Source organism: Chlorocebus sabaeus, chromosome 18 (genome assembly GCF_047675955.1).
Source record: "Chlorocebus sabaeus isolate Y175 chromosome 18, mChlSab1.0.hap1, whole genome shotgun sequence".
NCBI classification, from domain to species: Eukaryota; Metazoa; Chordata; class Mammalia; order Primates; family Cercopithecidae; genus Chlorocebus; species Chlorocebus sabaeus.
In genome coordinates this window covers 36,954,491-36,981,179 of record NC_132921.1, presented here as the reverse complement: position 1 = coordinate 36,981,179, position 26,689 = coordinate 36,954,491, and the positions used below count along the sequence as shown (strand labels likewise).

At 41.9% G+C, this 26,689-nt stretch overlaps 1 protein-coding gene across 1 annotated transcript in view; it reads right to left on the bottom strand.

Moving 5' to 3' along the window:
• PSTPIP2 (proline-serine-threonine phosphatase interacting protein 2) overlaps positions 1-26,689 on the bottom strand; it is a 94,565-nt gene that overhangs the window by 4,854 nt on the left and 63,022 nt on the right. Inside the window, exons 4-13 of the mRNA XM_007974151.3 lie at positions 26,388-26,422; positions 21,603-21,709; positions 16,354-16,416; positions 9,976-10,074; positions 9,338-9,383; positions 8,309-8,388; positions 4,175-4,273; positions 1,981-2,077; positions 1,777-1,858; positions 557-591 (exon numbers count right to left, since the gene is read on the bottom strand). Of these exons, the coding sequence (XP_007972342.3) occupies positions 557-591; positions 1,777-1,858; positions 1,981-2,077; positions 4,175-4,273; positions 8,309-8,388; positions 9,338-9,383; positions 9,976-10,074; positions 16,354-16,416; positions 21,603-21,709; positions 26,388-26,422 (743 nt within the window). The remainder of the gene's footprint in view (positions 1-556; positions 592-1,776; positions 1,859-1,980; positions 2,078-4,174; positions 4,274-8,308; positions 8,389-9,337; positions 9,384-9,975; positions 10,075-16,353; positions 16,417-21,602; positions 21,710-26,387; positions 26,423-26,689) is intronic.

Here is a 26,689-nt window from a genome sequence, read left to right as displayed (position 1 = left end):
TAATCTTTTAGGTAAAATTTGCTTGCAATAAGTTTATTTTGGTATTTCAGTAACACAATTATCTTGGATAAGCTATAAAATAGATCACCAGTTATCATATTCCACTCTGTGACAAGTAGTATTATAGTAAGATTCTAATAGAGGCTCATTCCCTTGGGAATTTGATTCTATTTAATCCTTTCATTCCCTTTATTTCAAAGTTCTAGCTATTTAATTTTAAAGAAAACCCAATATAAGAATTTTGTTGTTGTTTTTTGTTTGTTTGTTTTGTTTTGTTTTGTTTTTGACACAGTTTGACTGTGTCACCCAGGCTGGAGCGCAGTGGTACAATCTCGGCTCACTGCATCCTCCACCTCCCAGGTTCAAACAATTCTCGTGCCTCAGTCTCCTGAGTAGCTGGGATTATAGGCACGCGCCACCACACCCAGCTACTTCTTGTATTTTTAGGGAGATAGGGTTTCACCATGTTGTCCAGGCTGGTCTCGAACTCCTGACCTCAAGTGATCCGCCTGCCTTGCAATATAAGAATTTCAAAATACCTTTTTTAGTGGCATACCTGGTGAGGTTTTAGGAATTGGGAGGGGTCCTCTCCTGTAAGAAATGAAAACGAAAGTATTTTAGATAAGTCCTTGTTATTTTTATAATTTTTTTACTTCTTGCTACAAGCCTATTGTACTCTAATCAGATCTGGTTTCTGCACTGGAGGGTCAAGAAAGCTCACCTAAAGCAAATGATTTGTAGCACTGACCTACGGAAATCTACGTTGCAGACGTTCTATTATGGCAAGAGGCAGCATGCACAGTGATTAGTAGCACAGAGCCTTATCCCCACAGCCTAGACTGGCAGGATTAAAATCTTAGCTGTGTGGGAAAGACTCCCTGAGTGCCTTGAACATCCACATCCTCATACGTAAAACAGGAAGTATAAACAGCTCCTACCTCACTGTGGGGATTAAATCAGCTAATTCACACTAACGGTTTTAAACAGTGCCTGACATGCTTAAATATTGATAATGATCATGCAATCCTTCCCAGGCACTCCTCATCTTTAATAAAACTGGAGTGAAAACTCAAAAGCTTAGACTGCAAGCTGACTATGTCAAACAGAAGTTTCTCTTCCCGCAGGATCCTTTACATGAACGGCAGCGAACTTTTTGAGTAAAGGGCCAAGTAGTAAATGATTTAGACTTTGCTAGCCACATATCGTCTCTCTTGCAACTCTACTCATCTCTAGGAAGGCAGCTATGCTAACCACTATACCACCAACACCACGGTTCTACTAATCTCTAGTGGCAAAGCAGCCATAGACAAAACCTCAGTGAGTGAGGGTGCTTGTGTGCCCATAAAACTTGATAGAGGAACACTGAAATTTGAAATTCAAATAATTCTCACATGTCACAAAATAGGATTGTCTTGACTTTTTTCTAGCCATTTAAAAATGTAAAGACTATTCTTAACTCACAGGCCCTACAAAAATGAATTTAACTCTCAGGGGCCATAGTTTGCTGACCCCTGCTTTCTACAGGCTGTAAGAAAAGTATAGGATTCATACATGAACAGTAATGATCAAGTTTAAGCATGATATACTCCTCCCTAAACTATGACTATTAAAATCCACTTAATATTTGTCCTAAAAATACTATTTCCAAAAAGCAAGCAGCCTTATTAAGCAGATGCAGTAGTAGATATATTCCAATTCTAGCAAGTCTTAGAACGTTCATGATAACAATGTTTGCTAAAAGTAATTTTCTTCATGTGAAAAGCAGCTGGTTATTACCTTGCCAAGTTAGGCCCTGTAGCCTTTCCTGGTGGGACTGCATTCTTCTGGGGGGAGTAGAAATTCTCATACATGATGGGTGCTAGGAGAGTCACCAAGAAACAGGACATGAAGAGGCAGGCGTCTTTCATCCTTAATGACATCTAACAAGAAAGGCTAATAGAATTGTGTAAATAACACTCCCCACCCCACCACCCCATTCACCTGGTGGAATCTGTCCAGTTTTGCGTTGATTCACAAAGTATTCAATGTCCTTCTGAATGCTGCACATTTCTAAACTCTTTCGGACTTGTTCATACATCTAATAAAAAAGAAGGTCAATTAATAGGTAGAAGTATGTTGAGATCATTGTGACACGGCTCCTTAAAAACATGGGTTTGAGGCAGGGCGTGGTGGCTCATGTCTGTAATCCCAGCATTTTGGGAGGCTGAGGTGGGTGGATCACAAGGTCAGGAGTTCGAGACCAGCCTGGCCAACATAGTGAAACCCCATCTCTGTTTAAAATACAAAAAATTAGCCAGGTGTGGTGGCGGGCGCCTGTGATCCTAGTTACTTGGGAGGCTAAGGCAGGAGAATTGCTTGAACCCAGGAGGCAGACGTTGCAGTGAGCCAAGATCGTGCCACTGCACTCCAACCCCAGGCGATAGTGCGAGACTCCATCTCAAAAAAAAAAAGAACAACAACAACAACAACAACAAAAACATGGGTTTGATAGAGAGCTGACTCTTCCAAATTTTCTTGTTTTGAAAAAAGAACACATTCCAAAGTCCCAGATTCATATTAGAGCTTTTCTCTGATGCACATCTGCTATTAATTTATTTTATTTTATTATTTCTTTTTTTTAAGACAGAGTCTCGCTCTGTCACCCAGGCTGGAGTACAGTGACACAGTCTCGGCTCACTGCAACCCCCACCTCCCTGGTTGAAGCAATTCCCCTACCTCAGCCTCCCGAGTAGCTGGGATTACAGACGCATGCCACCACGTCCGGCTAATTTTTTTTGTATTTTTACTAGAAATGGGTTTCACCATGTTGGTCAGACTGGTCTCGAGCTCCTGACCACAGGCAATCTGCCTGCCCTGGCCTCCCAAAGTGCTGGGATTACAAGTGTGAGCCACCGTGCCTCGCCTACATCTGCTATTAATTTTTTAAAGATGACAGAAAATGTATCTTTGTGGCAGGACAAAAGCCTTGGCTGAATTTTTTTTTTTTTTTTTTTTTTGAGATGGAGTCTCACTGTGTCACCCAGGCTGGAGTGCAGTGGCACGATCTTGGCTCACTGCAACCTCTGCCTCCTGGGTTCAAGCAATTCTCCTGTCTCAGCCCCTCAAGTAGCTGGCACTATGCACCACCCTGCCTGCTAATTTTTGTATTTTTAGTAGAGATGGGGTTTCACCATATTGGCTAGGCTGGTTCAAACTCCTGACCTCAGGTGATCCGCCCACCTTGGCCTCCTAAAGTGCTGGGATTACAAGCGTGAGCCACCGCACCCAGCCTTGGATAAAATTTTAAAATACTGATGGAACCAAAAAGTAGATATCAAATCCTATGGCACAAAACCAATGCCACACACAAATGCAAAGACAATTACTTAAAGAAGAGTTTTCCATTCAGTCCTATCGGTTTTCTGGGTGTTTAGTTGTTCTTCTAAGGTGAATGTCTCATCTAAGTGAGAGTGGCTACTCCTTAGCAAAGAAGGTTGTGATAACTTGATTTGACACCTCTGAGATGTGGGGAGCCCATTACTATTGCTGTATACAGGTTAAGCCTGGACAATGGACCAGTGAATACTGTTGAGGTAAGTCTGAGCCCTGGAGCAACCATTAGCCTGGGAAAGGGTCAGTGTCCTAGTACTCGGTGCTGTCCTGGAGCGACCCTATTCCAGAATGGAGCCGTGTCTGGGATGCACATACATGCTGTGACATCTGTCTTCCGTACATGAAACTATATTTGGATTCTATCTGTTCTCCTGCCCTAACTCTGAATTTACTTTTGTGCCCTAACTCTGAATTTCATATATATATATATATAAAAATAAAACCACCATGCCCAGCTAATTTTTGCATTTTTAGTAGAGACAGGGTTTCACCATGTTGGCCAAGCTAGTCTCAAACTCCTGACCTTGGGTGATCCACCCACCTCAGCCTCCCAAAGTTCTGGGATCACAGGTGTGAACCACCGCTCCCAGTGGTGAATCTCTTAATGAGAAAATCATGGTGGCAAAAGAGCCAGGAGTCAGGTTACATGTTATCTGGATCCTTCTATCAACTCACTGTATGGCCTTAGGCAAGTCACCTTACCTCACCAGGGGCGAAGAGAACCAATCAGTATCTATAGTTCCTTCTACTCTAATGTATCCAACATGCACAGGACAATCCTCAGTGGATGCCTCTGACTTACTTCATCACTGGTGACACATTGTTGTGACAGCTGATTCACATGTAACCACAATGCATTCCGGAAGAAGTTTATTCGTTCACATTCTTGAGCCTCAAATGCCTACAGAAAAATAGCTACATGTACATAAATATGCAAGGAAAAGGGCCATTCATTTTGGCTGGCTGTGACTTAAGAAACAGTGTCAACCTTTAGTTATGTGTAAACTTATTGTCCAATTTAGAATACTTCTCCCCCACCACTCAGGATGCTCATAAACTCATACCACAAAGAATGCAAACAAATCCTAATATAGTAACACAAACAGGCTTGGAAATAGTTCTGAGGATAAAAAGTAATGATGATCCCAGACACCAATGTTCTAACTGAGTTCCTACTGACATTTCCAAATATCTAACATCATCTCCACCTGGGCAGCCTGCCAGAGCCTCAGATTCAACATGCTGCCCCTCCCACCCTGGAATGAATGAGTTTAACTGGCAAGATGGTCATAACTGTTGATGCTGGTTGATGAATACATGGGAGGCCATGTACTTGTCTTCTACCTTTGTGTATGTTTAATTGTTTTTCCTTAATAAAAGGGTTAAAATAAAAGTCATTGCCTGAGATAGTTTTTTGGATATAAACAAATATCACCTTTTAGAAAAATCAAGCTATTCTACGAAGCAGATGGCATTCTATTCAACAGTGGATGTGATATATCAGTGTATTTTTAAAATATTGAATACCATAGCTATTTTTAACATGAATGAATTTTATATTCCATAGCTTTTATATACCACAGCCCCTTTGCCACTCTATGAGGAGAAAAGGATGGGGACAGGCATGGCTATAAGTGGTTCTCATACTTGAATTCACATCAGAATCACTTGCAAGGTTTATTAGCATAGAGATTGCTGGGCTCTACCTCCAGAGTTTCTGATTCAATTTCATATCTCATACTATAGGTTTTATTCAAAACCATAAAATTTTGAATGCCTTTTAAAATTTGCTACATTTTAAAACTTATTAGAAAATAAAACAAAACTTCAAACATATACAAGTGTAGAGAGGTACAGATAGTATGATGAATCCCTACGTACTCATCACCAGCTTAAACATTTATCAACTCACAACCAATTCTGTTTTATCTACATCTCTACCAATTACCCTACTGTCTGGAGTATTTTGAAATAAATGCATTATTTCACCTCTAAATATTGTTATGTCTATATAACATAGTATAATAATTTCTTAATATTACATTAGTTTTGTTAAGGGATACTTCACATAGAATCAGATAGCAGTATCATAAATATCTATATACCAACTACCCAGCTTTGTCAAAAACTTCAGCCATATTTGTTTCAGATTCTGTAAAACCCCTGTGTGATTTACCCAGTTTCTATCACCTTCCTCCTTCCCCAGATAGCCATTATCCTGAATTGTATCATTCCTATGCAGGTGTTTTGTTTTGTTTTGTTTTGTTTTATGAGGAAGGGGTTGTTTTATTGTTTGGTTTTGGGGGGTTTTATTTTGTTTTGTTTTGAGACAGGGTCTCACTTCGTCACCCAGGCTGGAGAGCAGTGGTGCGCTCATGGCTCACTGCACCTTCAAACTTGCGGGCTCAAGCAATTCTCCCGCCCAGGTTCCCAAGTAGCCTCTGCCACCATGCCTGACTAATTTTTATATGTCTTTGTAGAGACAAAATTTCACTGTGTTGCCCAGGCTGGTCTTGAACTCCTGGGCTCAAACAATCCACCCGTGTCATCCTCTGAAAGTGCTGGGATTACAGGCGTGAGCCACTGTGCCTGGCCTTTATGCAGGTTTTTACATTATATATGTAGCCATAAAATGTATATGATACTGCTTTACATGTTTTTAAACCTTATTTAAAAATGGCTTCATTCTAGGCTTTTCCTTAAGAGTGTGGAGTTACTAAAGTAAAGCAGAAAACAGTGTTTTAGGAGAAGCATAATGACCCACAGTATAAGATGGCAAAGAGAGGTCAAATAAGGTTAGAAACTGCAAAGGCCCACTGGCCCTCATGCCAAGGGATTGCTGGTGCCCTCCAAGACAGCAGCTGCAAGGAAGCAAATCCCAGATGCTGTAGGCTGCGACAGACAGGACAACAAGGACTTGGAGACAGCTCCTTCAAAAAGCGTGGCTGTGAAGAAGGGTGGGGGTCGTAGGGGTTGTAGATAGAAAGCAATAACTACTGGTTTTTCTTTTTGGGGGGCGGGGAGGGGTTTTTGAGATGGAGTCTACCTCTGTTGCCTAGGCTAGAGTGTAGTGGCATGATCTCAGCTCACTGCAACCTCCACCTCCCGGGCTCAAGTGATTTTCCCACCTCAGCCTCCCAAGTAGCTGAGATTACAGGTGCTTGCCACCACATCCAGTTAATTTTTGTATTTTCAGTAGAGACTGGTTTCACTATGTTGGCCAGGCTGGTCTTGAACTCTTGACCTCAGGTGATCTGCCTGCCTTGGCCTCCCAAAGTGCTGGGATTATAGGCATGAGCCACCATGCCTGGCCAAACTGGTGGGTCTTAAAGCTAAGAAAGAGCTGAGTCTGTGTGCAAGATAACAGAAGTTGACAAGTTCTTTATGTCCAAGAAGGTGGAGAAAGGCAAGATGGGTGAAAAAAGATCTTGAACGAGGAAGGAATAGCCCCTTTTCCATGCTAAGAAGAAAAAAGGAGTGGGGCAGGCATGTCTGCCAACGATTCTCATACTTGAATTCACATCAGAATCACTTGGAAAGCTTATTAGCACAGAGATTGCTGGGCTCTATCCCCAGAGTTTCTGATTCTGTAGGTCTGAGGTGGGTCTGAGAACCTGCATTTCTAACAAGTTCCAAGGTGATGCTGATGCTACCGGTCCTAGGACCTCACTTTGAGAACCACTGGAAGAAAATGTGTAGGCAGGGTGACAGAAAATTAAGGAAGCTTCCAAGTTACATTTTTTATTTTCTCTCGGAAATTGTGAGGTTATTTGCAGCAAAAGAAGGGGAGCAGTGATGAAACTGAAGGTATGAGGAGAGTAAAAAAAAAGAAAAAAAAAACCCTCCAGCCTTGCATGGTGGCTCATGCCTGTAACCCCGACAACACAGGAGGCCAAGGTGGAAGGATTGCTTGAGACTCAGGAGCTCAAGACCAGCCTGGGCAACACAGCAAGACCTTGTCTCTTTAAAAACAAAATAAACAATAAATAATTAACAAGGCATGGTGGTGCATGCCTGTAGTCCCACCTACTTCACTTGAGCTCAGGAGTTTGAGACTGCAGTGAGTTCTGATCATGCCACTGCACTCCAGCCTGGGTGACAGAGTGAGACCCCGACTCAAAACAAACAAAAAGCAAACAAACCAACCTTCAAAGCCTGCTCACTTGCTGTCGGCGTTCCCTTTAGAGCGTATTGAGTACAGGCCAGGCTCTCCGAAGGTAATTACGTAATCGACCACTAACTGATGCAGCTATTCTATGCCTGTGCTAACCCAACATGAGACTAAAGCTTTGAATAGTTGGACAGCATGGTCAGGATGGGAACGAGGCAGACAAGGTTTGGGGAAAACTATTCCAGTTCCTTCTATTCTTCACTTAAATTTCTGATTTCTTTTGTTGTTTGTTTGTTTTTTTGGAGAGGAGTCTTGTTCTGTCACCCAGGCTGGAGTGCAATGGCGCGATCTTGGCTCACTGCAACCTCCACCTCCCAAGTTCAAGTTATTCTCCTGCCTCAGCCTCTAGAGTAGCTGGGATTACAGGCGCGTGCCACTACACCCGGCTAATTTTTGTATTTTTAGTAGAGATGGGGTTTCACCGTGTTGACCAGGTGGTCTTGAACTCCTGACCTCAGGTGATTCACCTGTCTCAGCCTCCCAAAGTGCTGGGATTACAGGCATGGGCCACCGTGCCCCACCAAATGTCTGATTTCTAATTTGCCCTCAAGCTCTGTAACTCTATGAGAATTGGGGCAGATCATTTCTACAAAAGTAGACTCTCCAGGTTCTGGGCAGAAGACCGGGCCCCTGCCCCCCCATCTCCCCCTCCCCGCTCTCCCCCCCATTCCCCGCCCAGTTCCCCCCACCCCATCCTGAGCAGCTTCCTGTTACACCCCCCGCACCCCCGCACCCTAGTCCTGAGCAGCTTCCCGTTATGGGTACCTCACAGGCCTTGATGTGCTCACTCTGCCACTCTTCTCGGACCTTATCCAGGGTGCTGATGTGCAGCATGTATGCTTTGTCTGCAACAGAAGGGAGATACCTGGGTCAGAAACTAGACAGGAATATGGCTCGCAGATACCCCCACAGGCTAATCTCAGATGGCAAAAGAAACTCATCCGAGTTGTGCTCAGCTCACAAGGCCCCCAGGACTCTGAGCACTGGGAGTTATTGCATCTCTCACCCTCATCATATTTGGTGAAGCAGGTGAAGCAGAGTATCACTGTCTTTTTAAACATTGGACCAAGCATTGAGAAAGAAATGTTCTAAGGAAGGAGAAGTGAAAGCTGATAAGAAACCTCAGCCAAGTTTTCTTTGTCTAATTCCACCTCAATGCTTTCCATCACTTTTCATTTTCAGAATTGTCTGATGAAGGGTGCAGAGAAGAGAACTACCTTGAGCCCTAAAGGGGCACCAAGTTACTTTAGTTTCGAATGTAAAGATTAAGATCTTACATGACCACAGTTACGAGGGATATTTCCGGCAGGATATTCTGGGAATTAGGAGCTTTTGCAAACGCCTGGTTTGGGTCTTAGATTTCAGTGATAACAAGGCCTTGCAGCTTGGCTGTTTCACAGCAGATAAGGGCTACCAATACATCAGAGGAAGCACCTTATTGCAAAGCCGCTACCACATGACTGCACCATCACCACTCACTCCCATGTAAGGCAGCAAGATCTAAGCAGACAGTGGCCAGAAACGGCTGCCTCATAGCCTCCTCCCACCTTCAGGGATTCTAATACACCCTCCCTTCCTCTCTCCTCTTCTTTCCTTTCCTCCCTTCTTTCCTCCCTGCCTTCCTTACTCTCTCCCTTCCTTCCTCCCTTTTTCCCTTCTGATATCTCACTAATCCTGCTGAATATCCTTATATTCTCTCTTTAAGGTATATAAAACTCCCTTTCTCAGGGACACATTTAGAATAACATAGACACCACCAGCAACCCTCCCCCATTCGTAGGAACTGCCCCTCACCGGAGTCCTCTACTGCAGTCTTTGAAGTTGCCAGTTTCACAAAAAGCTGTGAAAACAAACAGAAAAAAAACATAGCAAGCATTGGGAATGCTGGACAAGGCTTCCATAGGCAAAACAGATTGAAAAGCAGTAACTATGAAGAGACCAGGTCTAGTGCAAGTCCTATGTACATCTCCCTCGTGAGCAAATAATTCAACGTGCCCTGCAATCTTATCAGTCTTGAAAAATATCCATAAAGCATCTTACCCAGTGTCTTTCTAAAGACACATCCAGTCCTCTTGTTGCAGAAATCTTGTATCTAGATTTTACAAAGTTAAATTTGTAGTCCACCCAAGCAAAAAGCAACCTGACTACAAAGAATACATAGGCTGAGTATTTAAGAAAAATGAAAACAACTGGGAAACCCCTCCAACCTCTTATCACCCCAACTACCTCCCTCATAGCCATGCTTCTATCACTCTTCCTCCAACCCCCAAAAATGTGGCAGTGGTTTTTCAGGTTCAGAAGACCCCAATACGTGAAGGAAGATATTGCCAGGAGTTTAGGGTACAGGTTCATTTCTTATGAATATTCATAACTGGCTTTAGCCTGATATTAGTCAATCTCAGATTTTTTGGGTTGTCAGCCCTCCTGGGTACCTTTTCTTGTTGCTTCGGATTCACCAGGTTGGCACTCCGGCTGACAGCCTGTTCTGCCTCATCTTTGTCCCGGCATTTCTGCTCATAGTTCTTCTTTGCCTTTGTCATTATGAACAAAGAGAAGCAAAACAAATGAACAGAGTGTAACCCTGAAATGCAGCCCCCTTGGCCCAGGAAGTCCAGCATGGACAGGGCCCTCTGATTGTCTCTAAGCTTTGGGCTCCCAGAGGGCAGATGCTTTTTTTTCTAAGTCTTTGAAAGCTCACTCTCTCTCTCTAGCCCTTTTTCAAATTATGTAATAGCGGCAACCTGATCAAGGAAGTAATAACTCCTATTTGGCAACATAAAGTACATGAGCTTTAAAAATGGACTGAAATGAGGTTGGGCACGGTGGCTCATGTCTGTAATCCCAGCACTTTGGGAGGCTGAGGCGGGTGGATCACAAGGTCAGGAGATCAAGACCATCCTGGCTAACACGGTGAAACCCTGTCTCTACTAAAAATACAAAAAAAAATTAGCCGGGCTTGGTGGCGGGCGCCTGTAGTCCCAGCTACTCGGGAGGCTAAGGCGGGAGAATGGCGTGAACCCGGGAGGCGGAGCTTGCAGTGAGCTGAGATCCAGCCACTGCACTCCAGCCTGGGTGACAGAGTGAGACTCTGTCTCAAAAAAAAAAAAAAAGGACTGAAACAAAAGATGGAATTTGAAATAGACAAAATTAAGGCCAGGCACCACGGCTCAGGCCTATAATCCCAACACTTTGACAGGCTTAAGTGGGTGGATTGCTTGAGCACAGAAGTTCAAGACAAACCTGGGCAAAGTGGGTGAAACCCCATCTCTACGAAAAACACAAAACTTAGCTAGGCATGGTGGCACACACCTGGGGTCCCAGCTACTTGGGAGGCTGAGCTGAGGGGGTCGCTTGTGCCCAGGAGTTCAAGGCTGCAGTGAGCTATGATCATGCCACTGCACTTCAGCCTGGGCAAAAGGGTGAGACTCTATCTCAAAATAACAATAATAACAACAACAATTAAAATATTTATGTAACTCTAAAACGTGTGGTCTAAAATTTATAAAACATTCATAATCCTCAGAATGCATGTACAATCCCTTGGTTATTTGGTACCAACTCACTCTAATTCTAATGAAGCCTCTATATTCACCACAGCATATGAACAGTGGGCAGGGTACCAATGCCATCATTTATTTTGCTTAAAGATAGTCGTTTTCCTTATTTATTTACTTATTCATTTAGACAGAGTCTAGCTTTGTCACACAAGCGGGAGTGCAGTGGTGCGATCTCGGCTCACTATACCCTCTGACTCCCAGGTTCAAGTGATTCTCCTGCCTCAGTCTCCCTAGTAGCCGGGACTACAGGCAAGCACCATCATGTCCCTCTAATTTTTGTGTTTTTAGTAGAGACAGGATTTCACTATCTTGGCCAGGCTGGTCTCGAACTCCTGACCTCAGGTGATCCACCCGCCTCAGCCTCCCAAAGTGCTGGATTACAGGTGTGAGCCACTGCGCCCAGCCAGTGTTCCTTTTTTATTTAAAGAATTCTGTTTTATGTAGTTTAAATGTAGGCCATGGTCTATCATGTGCTACCATTACCACCAGTATTATGGAAACAGTTCACAAACTATATTCATTAGTGGATCATAAAAATAATTTTCTGTTTCAACTATGAAAGCAAAGACTTTTTTAAACACCAAAGCTGCTTTATCTTAATTCCAGGAAGTAGGAAGAAAACCAACAAAGCTGTGAATCAAACAGTTAGCTAATAAATAAAAATGATGAGAAAGAATGGTTGACTAAGATAAATAAAGAAAATAGGGCACATACACACAATGGAACACTATTCCACTATAAAAAGAATGAAATCCTGTCATCAGTGGCAACATGGATAAGCCTGGAGGACATTATGTTAAGCAAAATAAACCCTTTGATATACCGATTTCCTTTCCTTTGGATAAATACCTGATAGTGGGACTGCTAGATCATATAGTAATTCTATTTGTAGTTTTTTCGAGAAATCTCCATACCGCTCTCCATAGTGGCTATACTAGTTTACATTCCCACCAACAGTGTGTAAGAGTTCCTTTTTCTCTAAATCCTTGTCAGCATTTGTTATTTTTTGTCTTTTTGATAACAGCCATCCTAACTGGGGTGAGATGGTACCTCATTGTGGTTTTGAGTTATAGTTTTCTGATGATTAGTGATGTTGAGCATTACAAAATATATTTGCTTGCCATTTGTATGTCTTCTTTTGAGAAATGTCTACTCAGATCCGTTGCCCATTTTTTAATCCAATTGTTTGTTTTTTTCTTTGCTGCTGAGTTGTTTGAGTTCTTTGTGTATATTCTGGATATTAGTCTCTTGTCAGATGAATAATTTGCATATTTTCTCCCATTGTAACCACTGTAAGTGTTCAATTCAGTGGTATTAGATACATTTATAAAGTTATGTAACCATCACTACAATCCATCTTCAAAATTATCTTTACCTTATAAAACTGAAATTCTATGCCCATTAAACAATAACATCTCAACAACTTCTTTCCCCAGCCCTTAGCAGCCCTTTCCCCATTCTATTTTCTGTCTCCCTTTCATTATTTTTTTAATTTAAAAACATTTTTGCAGGTACATAGCAGGTTTATATACTTATGGGGTATATGAAATGTTTTGATACAGGCATACAATGTGAAATAAGCACATTATGGAGAATGGGGCATCTATCCCCTCAAGCATTTATCCTTTTAGTTACAAACAATCCAATTACATTCTTTAAGTTATTTAAAAATATGCAATTAAGTGATTATTGACTATAATCACCATATCATGCTATCATTCCCTTCATTTTAGAAGATATTTTCACTGGATATAGGGTTATGTCTTAACAGTTCTTTTCTTTCAGCATATGCGATATGTTGGGCCACTTCTTCATGGTCTCCATGATTTCTAATAGGAAATTTGCTGTCATTGGTTTTCCCTTTTAGGTTTTCCCTTTTAGTTAAGGTGTCATTTCTCTCTCATTTAGTTTTCAGAAGTTCGACTATATGTCTTGGTACGGATTTCTTTGGGTTTATCTTGTTTACAGTTTAATCAGCCTCTTGGATATGCAGGTTTATGTCTTTTGCTAAATTTGGAAATTTTTCAGCCATTATTTCTTCAAATAATGACTTAAAGCTGGGCTTTTTCAGCCCACCTTCCTTCTCCTCACCTTCTAGCATCACAGACACATTAGTGTTAGATCTTTTCTTATAGTGCAAAAAGTCCCTGAGGCTCTGTTAATTTTTTTCAGCTTATTTTCTCTCTGTTGTTCATGTCGGGTAATTTCTATTTGTCTTCCAGTTAACCAATTATTTCTTCTGTCTCTTCCATTCTCTTCTTAAGCCCATATAATGGGTTTTCTAAAATTTTGATTATTATATTTTTCAGTTCTAAAATTTCCATTTGGTTCTTCTTTATATCTTCTATTTCTTTGCTGAGATTTTCTATTTCTTTGCCAGTCCTTTCTTTGTTTCTTTCATTTGTTTCAAGTGTGAATCAGGTGTACCGGCACATGCCTGTAATTCCAGCTACTCAGGAGGTTGAGGTGGGAGAATCACTTGAGTCCAGAAATTGAAGGCCAGCCTGGGCAACACTGTGAGACTCCCCATCTCAAAAAAAGTGTCTTTGTAATTGCTTGCTGAATATTTTTATAATGAATGCTGTAAAATCTTCATTGCATAATTCCAACATCTCTGTTATCTAGATCTTGGCATCTATTGATTGTCTTTTTTTTTCAGCAGTTTCGTATCTTTCTGGTATGAAGAGTGATATTCAATTGATTTGGGGGAATTTTTGGTATTACGTTACAAGACTGTGGATTTTATTTAAGGCTTCTGTTTTAGCTAGCTTCCTCTGGACACCACTCCAGCAGGGGAAGGTGAGGCATCATCTCATTACTGCCATGTGAGTGTGAAAGTCCAGGTTTCCCCTCCTTGGTCTCCACTGACACCACAGAGTGTGTGTGACCTAGTTACTTCTGGAAAGTGGTTAAAGTTCTCACTCTCCATTAGACCTCCTTGGACAACATCCCAGCAGGGAGAGGGTGTATGTCATTATTTCCTGGTGCAGGTAGAATCAGGGTTCCCCACATGATTCCCACTGACACTGTGTAGAGGAGGCTCTGTTACCTCCTGGTAACTGGTGGGAGTGAAAGTCCTGGTTCCCTATTTGTTCTCTGATGCCACCTTGGCAGGGGAGTTGGGTGCTCTCTACAGCCTGGTGTGGTGGAAGTTTAGACTCTCCATTTGGCCTTTGCTGATGTGTGGAGGTGGGGCCCCAGTTTTTTTTATGTGGTGTTTGGCTGCAGTACAATGGTTATTTTCTAAAGCTTCTGTCCTGCTAGGCTGCCCCTTTTCTGGTCTTTTGGCTGGAGAGAACAGGCTTTTCTTGGAGCTTTTTAGAAAAATAATTATTATTATTATTATTATTTTGGTGTATGATTGTTCGCATTTCTGGGATGCCTGCTTCTTTGGCACTCAGCCTGCGACAAATGAGGCAAAAAGAAAGCCCAGGGAACTCCTTGCCAGGTTGCTTTTTGAGTCCAAGGTCACTAGCTAGTGTGCCTTCTTCTCTCCATCTTTCAGAGCTGTTTTCGTTTTGTTTTGTTTTGTTTTTTTGAAACAGAGTTTCACTCTTGTTGCCCAGGCTGGAGTGTGCAATGGTGTGATCTCGGCTCACCACAACCTCTGCCTCCTGGGTTCAAGCAATTCTCCTGCCTCAACCTCCCAAGTAGCTGGGATTACAGGCACACACCACCACGCCTGGTTAATTTTTTTTTTTTTTTTTTTTTTTTTTTTTTTTTGGTATTTTTAGTAGAGTCGGGGTTTTGCCATGTTGGCCAGGCTGGTCTTGAACTCCTGACCTCAGGTGATCCACCTACCTCGGTCTCCCAAAGTGCTGGGATTACAGGCGTGAGCCACTGTACCTAACCAGAAAGTTATATTTGGATAAGCCTTTCTCTTTAATTATAAAAAAGCTTGCCCCAGATTGCTTAAAATATAAAGGTCTGGGAAAAATCCTCTATCAACCAACACTATTTCTGTATTACACTGACATCATTCCCTATTTATCAATTGTTTTTGAGGGATTTCTGCATCAAAGAGAAAAAGAATGCAGCAAGACAGATTGCATATGTTATCAACCTGGTAACACTTCCCTGTTATGTCCTACTCATAGAGTATCATGATGATACTTCTGTATCAAGATGGAGTCATACATGTTCTAATAACAGAGTTTGTTGTATCCAGAGTCAATAGATTCCTAAAAGCTAGAGAGAGATTTCTAGCAACTTGTCCAATCTCTATCTTACCAAGCAGTTTTTAAACAAATTACTTCAAGGAAAGGTTTTTTATAATTTTCAGATATCTTAAAACAGAAAGGGATCACTCAATAAAATAGGTAAGCAATCAAGATTCAAAATAGTAACAGGGTAAAATTGCAAATTTAACAAGATAAAGGGTATTGTACACTATATATGTTTTTATATATTTGCCTAAAATATTTTAACTGACTTGCTATATTTTCTCGGGTTACCAGAAAGATAACCCCGTTGCATTTCCACTATCAGTGTCACTTTCAATATTTCCAAGGCCTTAAAAAAACAAAAACCTTATACACTGTAGGTGCGAGTATAAATTAGTTCAACCATTATGGAAAGCAGTATGGAGATTCCTCAAAGAACTAAAAGCAGAACTACCATTTGACCCAGCAATCCCATTACTGGGTATATACCCAGAGGAATAGAAAGCATTCTACCCTAAAGACACACGCACGTGAATGTTCACTGCAGCAAGATTCATAATAGCAAAGACACGGAATCAACCTAAATGCCCATCAATGGCAGACTGGATAAAGAATATGTGGTACATACACACCATGTAATACTATGCAACCATAAAAAAGAATGAAATCATGTCTTTTGAGGAAACATGGATAGAACCGGATGCTATCGTCCTTAGCAAACTAATGCAGGAACAGAAAACCAAATACCACATGTTCTCACTTATAAGTGGGAGCTAAATGATAAGAACTTTGAATATAAAGAAGGAAATAACAGACACTGGGGTCTACTTGAGAGGGAGGGTGAGAGGAGGGAGAGGGGCAGAAAAGATAACTATTGGGTACTGAGCTTAATCTCTGGGTAACGTAATAATACGTACAACAACAACAAAAAAGAAAACCCAAAGCATTTAAGGTTGTTTTCCCTAAAACACTGCACTAATAAATAATAACATTTTTGAAACGTTATTTGAGCAGGAATATGTTCATACACAGCACAGGATTTCAGAAAATGTCACCATTATCCCAAAAAAGACAATAAAATGTGACTCACATCCATGGTTTTCTTGAATTGTAAGCTCTTTTGTTTATGGACGGCATCCATTACAAGCTCTGTCTGTAAAGAGATCATAAGCACTATTAATAAAAACAGAAATCATTAATAAAAACAGAAATCATTATCAATAGCAGTTTATCTTGAGGGTTAAGTGTTCAAAATGATTACCCACATTTCGCAATCTTCAGAAAAGAGAGACCAAACATTTTGCCCAAGGTCTTATTCCTAGCTAATAATGGGGTCCATCTTTGAACTTGTACAGGCAAACACCAAAGCCTGAACTCTCAGACACCGTGGAGAGTCACTGATCAACTCAGAGCAGTCTCTTTGGTAAAATCTGGAATCAAGGAACTTTGGTTTCAAAAAGGAATTTTAAAACTTTTCTTAAAGTGCCATTTATATTTTAAAGGAGGTCTTTATTCTTTAAGTATACATCAGCACAGTTAAATTCGGTACTTGTATCACTTCTGCAGCCCATCTGTGACACATCCATGACCATCAGGGCACCCGGTCAGTATGAAGGAAAAAAGAGTTTGTCAGACAACTAAAAGAAACTGTTCTGTTACTCTTTTATTTTTTTATTTTTTAAGACAGAGTCTCGCTCTGTCACCCAGGCTGGAGTGCAGTGGCATGATTTCATCTGACTGCAACCTCTGCCTCCTGGGTTCAAGCAATTCTCCTGCCTCAGCCTCCAGAGTAGCTCAGATTACAGGCCTGAACCACTACACCCGGCTAATTTTTGTACTTTTAGTAGAGATGGGATTTCACCATGTTGGCCAGGCTGGTCTCGAATTCCTGACCTCAGGTGATCCACCCGGCTCGGCCTCCCAAAGTGCTGGGATTACAGGCGTGAGCCACCGCGCCCAGCCCTGCTACTTTTTATACCCCATCCAAGTGAGGTAAATGCCTCACTGGGAGTAAATCCTTTATTGTGGCTGTGCTGCTAATACTTGTTATCAAAAATAATGGTGTTAATAATAAAGATGTACCTCCCAGACATAATCGTAGTAGCTTCCATTTATCAAGCACTTACATGCTAAGCAGTTTTCATGTATCACAGCTATGTGAGTACTATCTCTACCATTTTCCTGATGGTACTGAAGTTAATGAACATACCCCAAAGTAACACAGTCAGCAAAGTAACACAGTCAGCAAGTAATAGAATTGAAATTTGAACCCAGGAGCCCTGACCCCAGTGCCCTTGTTTCTCACTGTTACCCTAGATTATCATTATCCTTATGATAGCTCTATAAAACCAAGCTGTAAACAATGAAAAGATGCAATAATTCAAAATGAGCAAAGACACACTGTGCCAAAATAATATTGAGAATACAATTGAAATGTAGTTCCTTCCAGACACACAAAACTTAAGTTTTTGTCTGCTACTATAACACACAAACATCGTTCGAAGAATTTTGAAGATATCTGAATGGAATATTGGGAATGGTCTCACTTCAAATATGAGCTTTGTGGAGTACATGAAATTCCCTTGGAGGAGCTTCAAATGAGCCCTCAGAGAATCCAGCAGTCATCTTCCAGCCCACGTGAAAGTCAGCTGCCAGGTGCTGGCCATTCACCTGCGAATGGCGAAGACAGCAGAGACAGAGAGAATAGACAAGGTTCCAAGAGGAGCCCGGCATGAAAAGTCACATGGCAGATCCCTGCCACTGCAGTCAGGAACCTGCAGTCCACATGCATGACTGTGTCCCTCTGCCAGGAGGAGAAGCTGGGTTTATTTATTTCATAATCTTTACCGATTTTCCCAGGCTACACAGAGCAGATCAGTTAGTAACGCTGGTCTGTTCCAAGGTCTTTTCTAGTCTAAATACACATATGGCCACTCTTACAGTTGGGAGCTGCTACTGTATTATATTTTGTGGCCCTAGCTAGGCCACCTTACCTGTAAGTTCTACATAACACTTGCTTCAAACACCTCTCAGGTGGCTGCAACATTCCACCACCAGCCAAGTCAGTTCACCTCCTATCACTCCTCTCTCTGCCTTCATGGATTCCTGGCCTTTGAAACTTGGCAGGAGTCTAGAAAGCATCTCTCCACCTCCCTAACCTAACAGGCGTGGACCCTGGAGCCCAAGAGGTGCGATACTTTGCTCAAGGTCACTCGTGAGTTAGTGTCAGACACATCAGGCCCAGCTCTGTCTGCTATACTACCTGGACTTACGTGTCCTTATGTCCATATTCACTTATAGGGTGACTTATTTGTGGTGACCCCAGTAAGACAAAGGTGCCCTTTCAGAGCTCCTCAGGGCAGTGTCTCTTCTGAGACTCAGACTTTCTGCTCAGACCAAATCCAATGGAAATATGATTGGGTTTTATTACTGACAACACAAAGGAATGCAAAAACACAACAAACTCTGTCATAGGATGAGGAAAAGCAAGACAGGGGAAAGGAAGAAGAGATTTGCAAGTGGCCCCATAACTCTGAGAGAAACTATTGGAATAGCTGCTTCATGGCCCATTTTTCTCTCTACTCACACTCAAGCTGTATTCTATTTTTCATTTCTATTTTTTGTTTTTTTGAGATAGAGTGTCACTCTGTTGCCCACGCTGGAGTGCAGTGGCATGATCTCTGCCCACCCCCGACCCCAGTTTCAAGCGATTCTCCTGCCTCAGCTTCCCGAGTAGCTGGGATTACAGTCATGAGCCACCGTGCCCAGCCTTAAGCTGTATTCTAGAAACTGGAAGCACCGCCTCTGTAACGACAGAGGTTCCTTTCTTTGGAGATGGCTCTCCACACAGGCAGCACGAAACTCTCCCATGACCATCCCAATCTCAACTGAGGTGATAAAACCATGTGGGCACCAGAGGACAGAGTGTCTGATCATGTGTTGTCATTGTCATGCTATAGACAGTTATGGACTGGGGGAGAAACCTCATGACCCTCAAGTGTCAAGACCACTGAGAATGGCTCCTACCCTGCCAACCCCCTGGGGTGAGTATCTCACTCCTCTATACAGCCTTTCACCCCAGTGGTTTTAGCGTCAATGTCCTTCTTCCAGGAGGCCTTCCCAAGCCTCCAGATGACATTACGTGTTCCCACTGTGTGTTCAGATGGCGTCTTCCTCCTTCCCTGCATCATGTAAGGCATATCAGGCTTTACCATGATTCCTGGGTCACATCCACCTGTCTGGCCCTGCTCTCATGCTTAATGAGAGAAGGATGACCGTGTACGTCTTGGTCACCACCTTCACAAAACATTAGCTGCGAGGGAGCACACCACGAACTTCTGGCCAGCCCTTCCAGGACCTGCACCTCCTGCGCCCTCATTTACTGAAAGAAACCAACTGATGGCTTTCCTTAAGTGGAAATGGCTTAATTTCCAAGAAGTGAAAGACCAAAGCGTGCGTCCGACCAGTAAAAAATGAGAAGTTAGCATTGGCACATTTTCTCCCGAAGTTTTATGTTAAAAAAAAAAAAAAAAAAAAAACCTAGCTAAATACAGAAGTGGTAAAACCCAGAGTTCATTTTGACAGAAGTAATTACAATTTTATTAATAAAATTTAGACTTCTCAAAGAAAGCTAGCTTCGAAGGCATTTTCCCACTGTAGAGAGCACACAGAATAAAGGGAACTTAGAGGGTGGCAGGGGACTGAGCACAGGTGACATACAATTGCTTAACACAGTTCAGAGCAGAATTCAGGTCTAGCTTAAAATAATTTGGTCTGTGTAGCTTATTAGGATGAGGAAGTTTCAGAAACCTTGCAAAATTAACAAAACTCTCCCTGAAAGGACTAGGGCTACCAAGGGCACTGAAAACATGCAAGGAAATGATTCTCCTCTCCTCTGAGGGGAAATTAAGTGTGCATAGATTCTGGTTGTCTAAGGCATTTTTGATTCTAAAAAATTATAATTCCCCTAGAGGGGTGAGCAGTCCTGGCTATGTCAGCCAAAAGGGTCTGACCATCCAGTGGGTTTAATACACACACTATTTCTGCTCTGAAAAAGGCTTCAGAGCCTTTTTTTCAGAGGCACTCCTCAAACCTGATACATCAAGCTTGAGAGAATATGTCAAAGCACCTGACAGGGTGTTCCCATGTTCATTTCTACCCTTCCTTCCTGGTAAAAGGCACAGCACAAGTACAGGTGTGAGATGGAAGAGACAGTAGTGTGCTAAAGGCAGCTGGTGAAACAGCAATAGGGGTAAGGCAGGCAGGTTCTTAGGATGTTGCCTCCCATAATAGAGGCCAGTGGCCACCAGGGAAGCTGGACCTAGACTCCAAATTAGAGCCACAGGCAAAGTTGTTGAGACTGAGGTCAGGGTAGAATCAACCTTAACAGTTGGCTATTTATCGGATATGCTCATTGTAGACAGCAAGCTCAGGCCCAGGATAAGAAAAGGTTTTCAAAGGGACTCCCAGGAAGGGTGAAAGAGGTCACCAAAAGTCACGCAGAGCTGTGCCAGGAGACCTGGGTAGACATTTTTGGGTGCCAGATGGAGAAGAGCTTGTCTCCCATGTGAGGCCCAGGTTCCAGTCTTGAAAACTAGACACAGAAAAAAAATTCTATAAGGACCCTACATGGCTGCAGGATCAGCCTGAATATCCAGTTTTTCAGGAACAAAATAGAAAAGAATAGAGTTGTGGCTGGTCTAGCCTAACTAACACTTTGATATAAACCTGGGCTTCTTTTCTTGATTCCAAACATTTGTCGGTTTTGTTAGCTCTTGTTCACCCTTGTCTTCTTCCATGTAGTTGGTCAGAGTAAATCTCATGAATGAAAAAGAGCCTATGTATAGCTGCTTTGAAGACAAAAGGACTTGGAGTTCCCAGGCCTTCCGTTTTCCCATTTGTACAGTACAGTAGTTGGACTACATTATGGTCTTCAGGGGGAGCGCGAGTCTTCCACTACTTCTCCCTTCCCCTGTTGCCTTGTCCAGGAATGAGGAGTGTGGTTTGGGAGCCCTCCAGCTGGGATGTGCTAGATTCTATTGAAGTCAGAGGGTTTCCCCTTTCCATTCATAGTCTGAATAATGGCAGCAGGCCTGAAAAGAAGAGGAATGCAAGCTGGACCCCTGAATCCTACATGAACTTTAAAAAAGGACAAGTGGCCTGGGGTGTAGAAATGCATATACCCATCTGGATTGAGTCCCCACGTGGGGACTCCAATAAGTATGTCTCAGGTCATGATTGCATGATGGTAGGAGCTGAGCTGAGGAGTATGATGAACAAACAAGGCTGTAGTTTTCTACAGGAGGAAAGGAAACACCTTAACACATATGCAAATCCAACCTTTTTCCGTTGTAGTTTTTGCTTTTCCCTGAATTCTTCCATCTTCCTGGCCTCTTCTCTTAAACTCTGTGCAAGCTGAATGTGACATTGTGCCACATTGTCTACTTCTGCAAAAAAGAATTTAAAAAAATCAAAGTCTACATATGTCTGAATTAAAATATATAAAATCATACAAAATAAATATGTATATACAAAACACTGGAGTAAGTGGTAAAATCAACATCACTTCATTTGGTCACCAACATTTATTGAACCTCTCCATACGTCCAGCATTGCCCTGGCCATCAAGGTCAAAGCTAGAAAATCTTTGGCTTTGCCTCCTACCACTAACTGTTACTAACCTAGGGTGCCCAGGACTAGGGAGAAAAGCAGCCAAAATCCCATTTCATGAAGGTTACATCCTAGGAGACATTACCAAAGCCACCACAATTTCAAACCTGATTCTTCATTCTCTGTAGATGACCTCTAAGGTTCCTTCTATCTCTAATGTCTCATGAGCCTGAACATTTATAAGAAAGGTCATATGCCAAAATGTTGGTTACCAATAGTTATCTCTGGGTAAAAAGATTATTTGTGATTCTTCCCCTTATTTTTTAAGATCTTTTCAAGGAGCATGGCCTGCCTTTGTAATAGAAAAGAATAAATTCTTGTTCTAAGAAAACAAATCAAAGCATGGCATTAAAGCTAAAAAGACTGACAGATAAAGCTAGAAAGACTGAAAGATGGTCAGATTGATATAAGAAAAAAATTTAAACTTGTGGGTATCAAAACAACCTTGAAGAAGGTTAAAAGATATATGACAAACTGGAAACATATTTGCAATTTACATAACAAAGAGCAAATAGTTATATCCAAAGAGCTTCCACAAATCAAAAGGAAAATACATATTCCAGTATTTAAAAACCAGTTAAAGAACATGAAATTCAAACAAGAGTGGCTAAATGGCCAATAAACATTTGGAAATATACCCAGCCTTAAAACTTTGAAAAAAAAAATGCAGAACTTTAAAATGCAAACCTTTCAACTGGGCAAAATTTTTAAAGCACAAAAATTCTTGATATTGGCAAGCATGGAACAAAACATCATTGTTGGAAAAAAAAAAACCAGCACAACCTTTCTGGAGGAAATTTGGCATTTTTTAGAAACAAAATTTTTTAAATGTAAAAGAATGAGGCAGATCTACATGAATTGAAATGAAAAGTTGTCTATGATATATTGTTAAGTAAAAAAGCAAACTATAGAGAGATATGTATAGCATAACAGCATAAAAACTCATACATGTCTATATATATACGTGCATCTACAATTAAAGGAGAGAGAGTTGGCCGGGCACGGTGGCTCACACCTGTAATCCCAGCACTTTTGGGAGGCCAATGTGAGCAGATCACGAGGTCAAATGATTGAGACCATCCCGGCCAACATGGTGAAACCCCGTCTCTACTAAAAATACAAAAAATCAGCCAGGCATGGTGACGGGCGCCTGTAGTCCCAGGTACTCAGGAGGCTGATGCAGGAGAATGGCGTGAACCCAGAAGGCAGAGGTTGCAGTGAGCTGAGATCGCGCCACTGCACTCCAGCCTGGTGACAGAGCGAGACTCCATCTCAAAAAAAAAAAAAAAAAAAAGGGAGAGAGACTTGTAAATGCACAGAGAAAGGTCTGGAAAGATATATACCAAACTACTAGCATGATTTTAAAATGATCGTTTTCATTTTAAAAACAATATAAAAACATATCTGGCCCCATCCCAGAAATTATGGATCACTGCCATGGTATAATACTATTTATGTATATGAATAAATACATATATACTATACATATATGTGTTTAATTGCATTAAACTGTCTGGAGACAATCACTGAGAAGTGAAAATTCCAGTGCTTACTATCTTCTTTGCAGCTAGTTGTCTCGTTTGAATTTTTAAGATAAATATATATATTATTTTAATAAGAAAATAAAACTTATTTTTTTTTAGAGAAAGAAAACAAGTAAAGTAAAGGCAAAAAAAATTTTTAGGAGACCCAGCCTATGCTGAGGTTTGACCTTGGGCCACGCCATACTTGGCCTTACAGTGCATATAAGGGACCTGAAAAGATACTGTCTCTACCTTGAGAAATGTATTCACTGACAAGTTACAGAGGGAAGAAGACACCTTCTATGAAAACGTTAAAATGAATATTGAGCTAACATTTACAAATGTCTAGAACTACTCAGTGAGCTACAGAAACACTTTAGGCATGCATTAAACATACTATGCTGTGTAAAAATCCTTAGCTTGGAAGGGCCAGGTATTCTGAAAAACAGAAAGCTTTAGAGGCAAGTTCTGAGTAACAGGCCTGAAGAATATTAGAACTGGATAGGACCCCTTGAAAACCACAGTGCCAGGGTCTCACCCTGGATTGCCTAACTTCTGCTTGTCATCACATTAGAATAATAGGAACTAAATAAAAATCTGTTGGCTGAATTCCAAGTTGCAGTTATAACCAAAGGCCACCAAGTGGAAATGAGAACTGAGAAATTAAGAAAGGATGCTGAGGACACTATGACTTACGTCTTCCATTTCCCCTCCAGACTCATACCAATAAATAATAATTTCTCATACCAAGAAAAGCAAAGACGACCAACACAGGAAGAAAATGACTCCTTAGCCTCAAAAAGATGAAGGGAAATAGAACTTCACCCCAACAGAGATGAACTCTGACAATTGTGACATTGGTGTTTCCAAAGACTTTCTGTTTCCTTTCTACATTAGCCTTTCCACTCTCAAGAAGTATGATAAAATTAGAATGCCCCATCCCAAACAAGAAAATAAACCCAAACATGAGGGAACCTCCCACTGGGTTCTCCTCTTAAGACGCTGAAGGAGAGGCTGAAGAAGGGATTTTTTTTTTTAAACACTCTCACTCTGTCGCCCATGCTGGGGTGTAGTGACAAGATCTCTGCTCACTACAACCTCTGCCTCCCAGGTTCAATTGATTTTCGTGCCTCAGCCTCTGGAGTAGCTGGGACTACAGGCACATGCCAACATGCCCGGCTAACTTTTGTATTTTTAGTAGAGATGGGGTTTTGCCATGTTGGCCAGGCTAGTCTTGAACTCCTGACCTCAGGTGATCTGCCCACCTTGGCCTTCCAAAGCGCTAAGATTACAGGTGTGAGCTACCGCCAAAAGAGATCATTTTTGGGACATAGCATCCTGACCCTGGGAAGAAAACAATAAATAAATAAGAATTCTTAAGGAAACAACAGGATGTGGTTCTAAAAACACAGATCTCAATGGCTGAGTACAGTGTCTCACACCTGTAATCTCAGCACTTTGGGAGGCCAAGGCAGGAGGATCACTTGAGCCCAGGAGTTCAAGACCAGTTTGGGCAACATAGTGAGACCCCATCTCTATGAAAAGTAAAAAATTAGCCAGACGTAATGGTGCATGCCTGTGGTCCCAGCTACTCATGAGGCTGAGGCTGGAGGATTGCTTAACCCTGGGAGTGTGAGGCTGCAGTGAGCTGTGATTGTGCAGCACTCCAGCCTGGATGATAGAGTGATGCCCTGACTTTAAAAAAATAAAAATACACAGATCTCAAACTTCCTTAGGCAATCAGCCTGTAAGATCACGAGTTCAGCTGCAAATATTTTAAATTTAAGGTGCCTTTGAAACACCCAAGAAGAAATATTAAGTAGGCAACAGGATGTAAGTTCTGGTCCTTAGAGAGATCGGGACTGAAAATACAAAACTGTACATTCTTTATGAAAAGATGATAGCTAGTGTCAGGTATGAGGATGTTTTTCTAGGCAGACTGAGAAGAGAAGGGCTAGGACCAAGCTCTGAGGACCTACAATATAGAAAGGGATAGAGAAGTAGCCAGAGAAGCAGGAAAAATCCAAGGGGGTCAGAGGGATGCTGGTTTCCAGAAGAAAGAAATGCACAACAGTGCTGAATGCTGTTGAAGAGTCAAGCTAGAAGAGGCCCAAAATTGTCCCCTAAACTTAGTGATCCAAAGGTTGCTGGTGTCCTTGGAGAGGGCAGTTCCAGGTGAGTGGTAGGGTCCAGGCAGATTAGAGTAAGAGGTGAGGGAATAGAGACAATATTTCCTTTGATGCTTACTGTAGTTAACTTTATTCCGGATACAAATGTCTGGTGATCTGGGAGAAATGGCAAGACACTCACAACACAGTCCCAAAGTCTGAAGCCCTGCAGAGGTGGCTCTGGGAGAAGGAAGCCAGACTGAGCATAAGAACATACTAGGGGTTAGGTTGGTAGACAGTCTGGCTGAGGCAGGTGTGGGTGTGGAGGAGCACTTGAATGACAGTGTCTCCGTCTTAGAACCAAGAAGTATAGACAATTCTCTGAGGCAACCATTCTCCCAGCATGGTCCCTGGACCAGTGGCCTCAGCAACACTTGGGAACACGAGAGATATGCAGACTCCCAGGCCCCACTCCAGACTTCCTGAATCAGAAACCCTGGGGATGGGTCTCAGGAATCCGTGTCAATAACAAGCCCTCCAGGTGATTCTGATGCTAATGCAAGTGTGAGAAGCACGGCTCTGAGTAAGGCAAACACACATCAAGATGTGCAGGTGTGCAGGTTCTCCAGTTCATTTCGAGCCTGCAGTGCTTTGTCTCACCTTAGGAGTTGCTCTAATTTTTTTTCACCCACTATGAAACTGCTGTTCAAATTAGAACACACCTTTGACAACAGACACAGGGTTTGTCAAGGGCAGTGAATATATATTTTTTAAAAAGGGGTTGTCAAGGGCAGTGAATATATATTTTTTTAAAAATCACTTACGCTGTTTGAAGACTTCAAGGGCCCGCTTCAGGGTGCTAAAAAGACAAGTACATATATAATTTCAGTTCTGGAAATTCTCTGCACAATCTTATTATAATGCCTTTGCATGCTTCTCTCTGCCTATATCTTAACTTAGAACCTACAGATCAATTTTTGCCCATGAGCTAGAGTGACAGCAAAAGACCGAGACTTCTTAAGTCCAGTTTCCTCAATCCCAGGCACGAGAAATTCTTCAGCTGTTCACTTGGGGAGAGCAATATGCCCAAACTCTTTGTGTTTCATTGTCTCCGATGATAGTATAG